General features: G+C 52.3%; 1 protein-coding gene across 1 annotated transcript; it reads left to right on the top strand.

The window, feature by feature from the left end:
- The first annotated feature begins 9,424 nt into the window (after positions 1–9,424).
- On the top strand, positions 9,425–10,709 carry Cnfn (cornifelin). Its single transcript, XM_026403879.2, has 4 exons — positions 9,425–9,461; positions 9,906–10,016; positions 10,388–10,524; positions 10,620–10,709. The coding sequence occupies exons 1-4, from the start codon at positions 9,425–9,427 to the stop codon at positions 10,707–10,709; spliced, it is 375 nt and encodes a 124-aa protein (XP_026259664.1).
- The last annotated feature ends 279 nt before the right edge of the window (positions 10,710–10,988 follow it).

Raw genomic sequence — 10,988 nt, 5'->3', positions numbered from 1 at the left:
TTATTGAGGGTATGGACAAAGTTACAGGGGAGCAAGGATGAAGGTCTGGCCAGGGGGAGCAGGAGGACAGTGAGCTGTCTCTTCATTGGGAGGAGGCTCAGTGTATATATGTGAAGGGGGTGATGCTGAGAGCTGGTGTAGACACAGATGGAAGGTTTCTTTGAGACCCTGTAGAGGGGCATCCAGGAAACAGGAGGAGAGCAGTGTGGGCACTACCTTTGACTGGGACCTTTCTAGGAAGAGTAGGCACTGTGCCAAGTAAAGAGGTCGGCAGGGGAGGGAAGTGCTGGTGGGTTGAGGAGCAGCTGGAGAGGAAGGAAGGAAGCCAGGAAAGAGGATGTAAAGCAAAGGGAGTTTCAGGCAGGAGGGAGTGTTCTATGACAGAGGAGGATTGAAATGTTATCCTCAGACCTCAACAATGAGCAGGTGAACTTGGGCACCTTGGGCAGAACCCTTGCAGGGCCATGGGACATGGGCAGCCAGATACGGTAAGTTGAAGAGGAAATAGAAGAAAAGGAATTGGGCCAGTAGGTACCACAAGTCTTTGGCAGCAAAAGGGATAAGAGAGAATTCACAGAAGTTTGATGCAGGGTTGTGACATTTAGAGATGATGGAACATGCTCTAATACTGCCAGGAACAGAAGATGAAGAAGCACAAGAAAGCAATTTCCTGCAGGGCACGGTGGTGCGCACCTGTAATCCCAGCAGCTCGGGAGGCTGAGACAGGGGGATCCCATGTTCAAAGTCAGCCTCAGCAACTTAGCAAGGCCCTAAGCAACTTAGTGAGACCCTGTCTAAAAAAAAAAAAAAAAAAAGTGCTGGGGTTGTAGCTCAGTGGTAGAGCACTTGCCTAGCAGCATGTGAGGCACTGGGTTCAATTCTCAGCACCACATAAATAAATAAAGGCCCATCAACAATTCAACAACTCAGGGGCTGGAGTTGTGGCTCAGCGTAGAGTGCTTGCCTAGCATGTGGGAGGCCCTGGGTTCGATCCTCAGCACCACATGAAAATAAGTAAATAAAGGTATTGTGTACAACTAAAAAATAAATTTTTTTAAAAAACAACTCAAAAATATTTTTTAAAAACATGTTGGGGGGGGGCTGGGGATGTGGCTCAGGCGGTAGCGCGCTCGTCTGGCATGCGTGCGGCCCGGGTTCGATCCTCAGCACCACATACCAACAAAGATGTTGTGTCCGCCGAGAACTAGAAAATAAATATTAAAAATTCTCTCTCTCTCTCCTCTCAAAGAGAGCGCGCTACCGCCTGAGCCACATTCCCAGCCCCTCACTCTCTCTTAAAAAAAAAAAAATGTTGGGGGGGCTGCAGTTGTGGCTCAGCGGTAGGGCATTCGCCTAGCACATGGCAAGGCACTGGATTCGATCCTCAGCCCACATAAAAAATAAATAAATAAAGGTATTTTGTCCAAGTACAGCTAAAAAAATTTAAATATTAAAAAAAAGGTTGGGGATGTGGCTCAGTGGTAAAGCACTTGTGGGTTCAATCCCCAGTACCGAAGAAGAAGAAGAAAGAAGAAGAAGAAAGAAGAAAGAAGAAGAAGAAGAAGAAGAAGAAGAAGAAGAAGAAGGAAGAAGGAAGAAGGAAGAAGGAAGAAGGAAGAAGGAAGAAGGAAGAAGGAAGAAGAAAGAAGAAAGAAGAAAGAAGAAAGAAAGAAGAAAGAAGAAAGAAGAAGAAAGAAGAAAGAAGAAAGAAGAAGACATTTCCCGAGGGGAGGAGAAGCAGTGAGCGGATCCCCATCTTAGAGGCCCTCATTCACCCCAACAACTGACTTGAAGTCAAGACCTATGATGGGGAGGGGCCACAGCCCAAAATTCCCCGGAGCATCCAGATCCACACACTGCTCCTAGGACCTCTAAGTTTATCTCTGTCAAAACAGTCATGACGTGCTAACCTGTTCCTTTTTCCTGTCCCCCATCCTGGGAATGGCACCTGGGAATGGCACCTGGAATCCTGAGAAGGAGAAGAGCACTAGGTCTTGTCCAGATCACCCCCTCGTCTCATAGCCCATCGACCCCATATTCTGTTCCTTCTGCCTCCTGAATCTCGGTCTCATCCCCTCAGCTTCTTCCCTGATCCAAGCTCCATCCTTTCATGCCTGGGTCCCTGGAAAGGCCACCACCTGGGTCACTAGCTTCCAATCTCATTCCTCCAGTTCTGATCCCAGCTCTGACTGGGCCACCCCTAACTGTCACCCCAGCCTGACCTCTGCCCACTGCCTCATCTTCATCCTATTCCAGCCTTACAGTTCCCTTGCTAGAGGTCATGACTGGCCCTCTGCTTGGGCACCTAATGATCCTGCACACCTCCCTGCCTTTGCACAAACTAAAACATCCTTCTCACACCCTCTTCACCTTTGCCTGGCACCTCCTGCTTTCCCAAGATCCAACTCCAATGGCTCCTCCTCTGGGAATCCTTTCCAGACAAGTCAAACCCCCGCCCCCCAAAAGGCTCTCCTGGGCTGCCCCACCACTTCACACCCCTGCCCATCAATGTCCTTCCTCCCATCTGACTGGGGCTCCTTAAGGGCAGGGCCTAAGCTTGACTCATCTTGGTCACCACCATCGCCCAGCACCAGGGCTGGCACACCAGAAGCCTCAGGAAATGTTTGTTTAAGTAATGGGTGGGGGGGTGATTGAGGCGTGAATGGCTATGCGAGTGAGGGAATTAAAGGGAGGAGGAGGACTAAACGGAAGGAAAAGCAGAGCAGGCAGGGGCAGATGAGAATCAAGTTCAGGGTGGAAGGAAGGAATGGATGAAGATCCGAGATCATGCGTCTCTGGACACTTTCTCCAATAAAGCAATATGGGTTCGCCCTGGTCGAGCTCCCCCCTCCGCCGCAGTCTGGCCGTTTCCCGTCCGAGCTATGGTCAGAATCCCAATACTGGTCATTCTGGAAAGGGCTTACCCGGCTGGACCCGCAAAACTGGTTTCCCCACAAGCTTGCCATGGCCTCTGCGGAACCGACCTGGATCGGGACCCAGCCGTTCCCAGTCTATTGGCAAACTGGCGAGGACTGGAGGAGACGGGCACGTACGAGAACCTATCGCCGTCGGACTTGGGCTGCGGGCCCCGCCCACTAGCGAAAGCGTCCGGAGTGGCCTGGGGAGGTGGGAAGCGGAGCGTCTATTGGCTGGATGATAGTGACTGACGTCATGGATAGCTTATTGCAAGCTAGACTCCAGAAGAATGCCTCACGTGTCAGACCCACCTCTGAAGTGAGACTGAAGAGCCTGGTGACTGAGGGCGCGGTCCGAGACAGAATGGCCCGGAATGGGGATTCTGGTGCCCATACCTGACTTCTTTGCTGATCTCATCTTTGGGTCTTGAGGGAGGATGGGGTCCTGAGAGGCCATGGGTCTTGAGAGATCAAGGCCAGGCTCCTAGATCGTGAAGAAGCAGGGGACTTTGGATCCGAGAGAAGGAGGGACTGGGGGAGTCCTAACTTCTGGGTCTGAGAGAGGAGTGGGCTGGGGAACCTGAAAGACTGAGATCTAGGGACCTGGCCTCCTGTATCCTGAGTCACTGGCCTGTCCAGATATGACAGATTTGGGGCTCAGGATTTTATGAGGCTGTTTATGGGATTGGAGCCAGGCCTTGCCCCTGGGCAAGTGTTCTGTGTCCTCACGTGGAGCATGGAATAGAGAAGGAGAGGGAACAGACGCTCTGGCCTGGATATGCCCTTTCCACGTCCGTCCCTACCAGAGAAGCGAGGGGCAGGGCGCTGTCTACAAAAGGATACCAGGGAGGGAGGAGACTTGAGATGCACTTGGAGACAAAGAGAAAAACACAGATACCAATGGAGAGATAAAAATAATAAAACAATAATAATAATAGAGTTCTCTTGTACTGAATTTACTGTGACCTGGGTTCTGTGCTAAGCATTTCACATAATTATTTCATGTCTTCCTCCTCACACTTCTAAGAGATCAGATTATTATCATTATTATTATTATCCCTGTTTTACAAGTGAGAAAATTAAGGTCCAGTGCAGGAGAATCAAGATACAGATTTTTAAAAAAATTAGATACAGATGTAAAGAGACAGGAAACACACACACACACACACACACACACACAAAAAAAAAAAAAAAAAAATTTAAGACAGAGATATATAAATGAAGAGATAGACTGGCCCAAAGAGAGAATAAATGGCAGACAGTGAACCAAAGGAGAGGGTCTGAAAGCTGAGACTTCAGGGTCATTGGGGGTGGCAAGGATAGGGACTCCAGGTATTTCCTTCCTTGTCTCCATGACACCAGGCTTTTTAACCCTTCTTGCTATGGGTGTTGGGCCTAGTTGGGGTAGAAAATGGTGATTAGGACAAAGCAGGTATGTCATTATCCCATTAAAAGATGATAAGAAAGTGATTCATGGGGGGCCCCTGGCCTGGGAGGGTCCTTTCCTTCACGGCTCCAGTACTTTGATCTGAACAGATCAAGCCTCAGGGAGGACTGGAATTGGGCAGCGCCCTTCTCTCCCTCACCATCTTCACATCTCCTTCACTCAGAACTGTCACTGTAGCCCATCAAAGTGACAGGTGGGTCACCCTGAGCGAGTAACAGCTTCCTGGTGGGTCTTCATCTATCTGGATAGCTCTACAGATGTCCCCTAGAAGTCTTGACACATTGCAGAGACTCAGAACATAATCGTGGATAAACATGTCTGCACAGAGACACAGGGTCAAATACCTGTCTCTGCAGCTCTTCCTCTGACCCTACCCCACCATCTCCCTTTCTGTCACTGTCATGTTCCTCAGCCTCTCCCTGGCCTCACAGTCTCCTCCCCACCTTCTCTTTCACCCTTGCATTTCTCCCAAAGCCACTGGGCCCACTAACCTCACTGGACAGAAATTGAGGCTCATTTTGGAAGAAGTCAGCCTCCCAGGGTCACCTGTGGGATGTATAGAGGAGTGGCATGGGGGCTAAGAAAGGGGTTCTTAAGGCTCCAGACACACTCCCAGCACCTTGGAGTTGGAAACACAAGTTTCACAGCAAACACTGTCCCTCGTAATATATGTGAGGTGTGATCTTGCATTTGCACCCACATAATCAGAGAGGCACACATGCCACATAAAATCACCTACAAGCACCAAAAGGCACACATCACAGAATCACCCACACTTACAGAAATACCGTATTCCACGTGCAAACAGACCCGGCTCTGCAATTATATGCCCATCCCCTGATAAGCCATGGATCCAGTCCCTGCTAGAAAGAACATGAGCAAAGACTGGATTTTGTCCACTATTGAATCTCCAGGTATGAACAGAACATAATCATCACCATCATCTTCATCATAAATCCAAAATATGTTTCCTATGTACCTGACATCATCATAAGCCTTTCACATGAATTGATTCTTTTAATCTTCTCAACAACTCTATTTGCAACAAGCCCTTTTACATATGGGGAAAATGAAGAGCAGTGAAGTTCAATGACTTGCCCAAGGTTTCACAGCCAGTAAGAGGCAGGTGGGATGTGAACCCAGGTTTTCTGGCTCCAGATTCCATCACATAAGGCTACCCCTCAATAAATATTTGTCGCCTTAATCCAGTAGGAATTGTAGGACTACAATAACTGAGGACATTTCCCATCCCAATGTGCAGTGTATAGAATCACAGGTGTGTAATACAACACAGATATAAAAGGGACCCTTCACATGTCACACCAGAGAGCACAGAAACAATGCAAAGAGACAATCCCCACACAGTCACATAACCACACACGGAGACACAACTCACCCAAACCAGACCCAGTGACACACCCACAACTCCCTGAGTCCCTCCTGTCCCGCTGGGCAATCCCTCAAGGAAACAGCAGGTTTAGGATGGGAAGGAGGGTCCCCTTCTTGTCTGCTCAGCTAGACCGGTTCCACCAGAGCCATGGATGGCACAATCTGCCTTGTGAAACCCATGTTGGGCAACCGGGTTCAGACCCGGATGCCTGGATTCTGAAGGCAGAGGGATTAGAAGCCTGGACTTCTATGTGCTGAGAGAGTAGGGGGCTGGGCGCCCCACTCATTCTCAGGGAGGGGATGAGGGGGACTAGGACATAGACTCTCAGGTCCAGAGAAAGGAGAGCTGGGGCCTGGACATCTGGGTTCTGGGAAACAGGGGGCCTTAGTCCTAGATTCCTCTCTTTGAAGGTAGGATTCCAGATTTGGCAAGTAAAAATACAAGAAACCGCACAGCATGGTGGTGTACATCTATAGCGCCAGCTAGGCAAAGCTGAGGCAGGAGGAACACTTGAGCCCAGGAGTACTTGAGCAACCTGGGTAACATAGTGAGACGCAAGCCCGGTACTGGGGTGCAAGTCTGTAATCCCAACGACTTGGCAGGCTGAGGCAGGAGGATTGCAAGTTCAAGGCCAATCTCAGCAACTTAGCAAGACTCTGTCTCAGAATAAAACATAAAAAAGGACTGAGGGGCTGGGGTTGTGGCTTAGTGGTAGAGCGCTTGCCTAGCATGTGTGAGGCATTGGGTTGGATCCTCAACACCACATAAAAATAAATAAATGAAATAAAAATAAAGGTGTTGTGTCCATCTACATCATATATATATACACACACATACACACGTGTGTGTGTGTGTGTGTGTGTGTGTGTTTCGTTTTTTAGAAAAAAAAAAGTACTGGGGATACAGTTCAATGTTTAGTAAAGCACCCCTGGGTTCAATCTGTAGTACCACAAAACCAACAAAAAGCAATGAAATAAATTTTTAGTATAAGTATGTCCCAAATAGTTCATGGAACTTACTAACACTAAAATAAAATATATTCGTTGTTTATCTGAAATTTCAATTAAATAGACACCCTGTATCTGACAACCCCATTGAGGGGGACAGAGGCCAGATGCCTAGTGGCTGGGCCATAGCACTCCTCAACTCCCCAGACCTCACCTCTTCCTGCTCCCTGCTCTCCTCACCCCCAAACAGGCCACCTCACAGCTTCCCCAGTCCCGATTTCCTCATCTATGTGACTCGCTATATCTAATTGGGGCCCCCAGGCTGTATCAGAAGAGGAAACTTGAGAACAACTCAGATTGTCATCTTAGGAGCCTGAGGGTCCTCAGAGATGATGGAGTCACTTGAACCCATAGTCTGGACAGCTAGGGAGACGGGCCCTATGGCTGCCCCCAAGGAGTAGGCTTGCGAAGGGGAGAGATGGGGAGAGGTGAGGAGAGACCCTGAAATAGGAGACAGAAACCCCAGGATATGGACACAGAGGCACAGAGCCTGGGAGGAGAGAGACTGGGAGATGGGGAGACAGACCCAGAGATTCAGAAACAGATTTGCAGAGATGGAGAAAGAGATGAGGAACTGGACACATGGAGACGCAGAGATGGGGATACAGGGATGCAGGAAGCAAGTGGGGAGATGTCCCCCACGCATGCAGGCTCCTGGACCCATGGCTGATGTGCACGGGCAAGGGATTACTGCCCAGATGGAGACAGAGAGAACCAGCCATCTGGGAGGTGCTGAGAGGCTTGGGCCCTGGTGTGTTGGGCGTGGAGGAAAGCTGTGATCCCAGACCAGTGGGTTATCCATCTGCCATCACCCCATGTCCATACCTAGTGGAGTGACGGATACTACCTTCTCTATAGGTGACACCCCAATTTTCTGGTGCCTCCTACATTTTTGGGGGGTGACGCCCATGTTAGCAACCCCACCCAGCTCTAACACCGCTTCCCTCACTGAGTCATGTCAACCCCGTCGGTCCTGTTGAGGGGAGACTTTGGCAACATGAGCATCTATCCCCCAGCTTCACCCCTGGAGCCCCGCAGTTTGAAACCCCAGGACCCTACCTACTCAGGAATGTGCAGCCTAGCTTAACAAGACTCCAGCCCCCTCCCTCAGATCCAGGGGTCCAGGCCCCAGCCCTCTTCCCTTAGACTTGGGGTTCCAGGCTCTCCTCAGCCCCATCTTCTGCTCTATGAGGACCCTGATGAGTCCAGGGGTCACATGTACATCCTTCAGTTTCTTTCACAGTTTGCAGCCTCCTCTCTTCCCAGTTCGGAGTAGAGGTGAGTGGACCCCTGACCTTGGTCCCTACATGAATCATTCCTCAAAATACACTCACCCACCTGCCCCTGCCCTGTCTCCTGGCCTTGAATGAGAGAACCATGTCTCCCTGGAAGATGGCAGGGTGAAGTCACTAAGCATGAATGAGAGCCTTAAAGGAGAACCCCACTCCAGACTCTCTCCTGCATCACCCCTCCTTTCTCACCGCCATTCCCCTGCCCCTTGCCGGGCTCCCCTTCACCTGCCCCTCCCTGTAGCCCTCCACTTCTGCACCTCTCTTCTCCAAATCCTAACTTCCTTTTTTGTTATTTTTCTCCAGATCTGTGGGCCTCTTTGTCTCTCACGGTCTTTCTGTGTCCTCCTGTCTCTCTCCTTCCCTCCCATCTTGCCACTCTCCTGCCCGTCCCTGTCTCCCTGCTCTTTTGGCCTCTGAGCTGTCCCAGCTGTGCCCCTGGTCCCTCCCTGTCTCTCTGGCTCTATCTCTTACCACTCCTGTTTCCATCTCCATCCGTGACACCCCCCCCCACACACACACACACACACACTTGCAGAGGTGAGGTGGAAGGGAAGTGGGGGGTGGGGAATGCAGAGGGAAGGCGGGAAATCCCTGTGAGGGGAAGAGGGTCAGCCAGACCGGCTTGGCTCCCTGGGCACCTCTGTCAGAGCCCCGCCCAGGGCTGCGTGGCCGGGCCCATATAAGCAGCTCTTGGCCTTAGACAGAGAATTCAGTGCCTGTGTCACCTCACCTGTCTCCATCTCCACTCCGTCGTTGCCTGCAGGTAGGAGCACCCTTCCCTTCCCAAGGCCCTTGGCTCTGAGGCTGGCACCTCTGTCCTTCTCAATGCTCCCTGAGTCAGCCTTCTCAATCTGAGCAGGGCTGGTCTGAGTTTGATAATCCAAGGGCCCAGTATTATTTTAATCCACTTGGCCTGGGCCATCAGAGTGGGGCATTTCTCTTTTACCTCTCTGAGCCTCCGTGTTCCCTCTGTGAAATGGGCTTGCAGAGGAATCGAGGTGCTGGACCTCTGTGGGCACCTGGCTGTGATCTCCTTCTCATCTTGTCTCTGCCTCTACCTGTGTCTCTCTTGGTCTCTCTCTTCATCTCTGCCTCTACTATGAGGAGGGTCCTCTGGGGTCTGTCGGGCAGCTGTAAAGAGATGGGCGAGTCTCTCGCCCTCACCCTATCCATCCCCGATTCCATGTCTCTCCCAACTGGCAGGCTGACTTGGCCTCTTTCTCCCCAGTTCCCCTTCCCCTGAAAGCCTTGCCCCCAGTGCCCCAGTCCCTTGCCCTCCCCTCCCCAGTATCCCGCAACCCTTGGACAGACTCCGAAGCTGTTGCCGCAGCCACCTCCGACGTCTACAGCTCCACATCCTCAGGGCCAGCAAAATGCAGTTCGAGATGCACGACAACGTGAAAGGCAAAGGTGGGATCACTAGATGGACCAGCAACCCTCCCAGTACCTGGAACCTGGCCGTCTCCCTCCCCTGGGCACCCTGGCTTTGAAGACAAATGGCACCTGCTTCCATCCCAGAGGTCCCTGAAATGCTGGAACCTAGCACCCCTGGCCCAGACGTGGAGGAGGAGGCTACATGTTCAGGCCCTGCCCAGATGTGGTGCCCATCTTTCCTCAGACCAGCAGGAACCCTACCCTCAGCTCAACCAGATGTGCAGGAGGCAGCGGCAACAGGGACAGACTGGGATGTTGACGCATAGATGTGGCAGAAAAGAACTGGGAGGAGCAATGGTGTCCCTTCAGTGGGCGGCCTGGTGGCCCTGCCCAGACTGCCCGGCAGAGGGAAGGGTGGCAGGGGCGCTGGTCTCAGGAGGCACTAAGGTGCCTGCTGATCTTCTTCTCCCACCTCTGCAGCCATGTCCTACCCGGTGACCAGTCAGCCCCAGTGCGCCAGCAGCTGCTATCAGACCCAGCTCAGTGACTGGCACACGGGTCTCACGGACTGTTGCAATGACATGCCCGTCTGTAAGTGCCCTGGGAAGGAGGGAGGGGAGGGAAGCTCACCTGTACGCCACTCTGCCACTCCGACGTCCACCTTTCTAATTCCACTCCCACCTCCCTTCTTTAGTTCCACTCTAACCCTTGCCCCCTCTTGGGACCCCCAACCTCACAATCTAACAACCCTCAACCTCCCCTCAGCCACCACCCTGGATCCTCAACTTTCCCAGTTGGGACCCCGCTCCCTCTTCAAACGCTCTCTGTCACTAAACCACCTCCTTCGACCCTAATTCCCCCTGGGACCTCTTTTCCCCATTCCCTCCGGGACCCTCACTGGGGGGCGCAGCGGGCCGGACGCGCCCGTCGGCTCCGCCCCTGACGGCCCTCGCCCCGCCCAGGTTTGTGTGGCACTTTCGCCCCGCTGTGCCTCGCCTGCCGCATCTCCGACGACTTCGGCGAGTGCTGCTGCGCTCCGTACCTGCCCGGCGGCCTGCACTCCCTCCGCACAGGCATGCGCGAGCGCTACCGCATCCAGGTGCGCGCCGGGCGGAGCCCCGCGGGAGCCGGGGGCTGGGGACTGGCACCGTGGGACCCCAGGCAGAGCTCTGACCTCTCTCTTTCACCCCCCAGGGTTCCGTCGGGCACGATTGGGCGGCCCTCACTTTCTGTCTGCCCTGCGCCCTCTGCCAGATGGCGCGGGAACTGAAAATTCGAGAGTAAAGACGTCCCCCTTCTTCCTCCTCCTAGTCCACCACTCACGCCTCTGATCCTTCCCGGGAGAGCCTGCCCCGCTCACCGCCAAAAATACACCCACAATAAAAACCTGAAAACCAACTCCGCCTACATCCTTTTATTTTTTTTCTCCCTAGGAAAGAATCTGGGTGGAGAGGGAGGTTTGGTGAAGGAGGTGGGGACGTGACAGATGCCTAGGTGCGCACGGAGTTTGGTGGAGTCTGGCGTCTGATGGGACAGGCTGTGTATATGGCTTTTGTGAGTCTT

The sequence above is a fragment of the Urocitellus parryii genome, chromosome 15 (assembly GCF_045843805.1).
Source record: "Urocitellus parryii isolate mUroPar1 chromosome 15, mUroPar1.hap1, whole genome shotgun sequence".
NCBI classification, from domain to species: Eukaryota; Metazoa; Chordata; class Mammalia; order Rodentia; family Sciuridae; genus Urocitellus; species Urocitellus parryii.
Note: the sequence above shows the minus strand (reverse complement) of the source record. Positions and strands in the feature narration are given on the sequence as shown.

Excerpts from the sequence above, each read along its gene's own strand:
- Cnfn (XM_026403879.2), top strand. The coding sequence starts at position 9,425 with ATGCAGTTCGAGATGCACGACAACGTGAAAGGCAAAG. Across the intron at positions 10,017-10,387 it reads TTGCAATGACATGCCCGTCT|GTTTGTGTGGCACTTTCGCC; the intron begins GTAAGTGCCCTG and ends CGCCCCGCCCAG. Across the intron at positions 10,525-10,619 it reads GCGAGCGCTACCGCATCCAG|GGTTCCGTCGGGCACGATTG; the intron begins GTGCGCGCCGGG and ends TTCACCCCCCAG.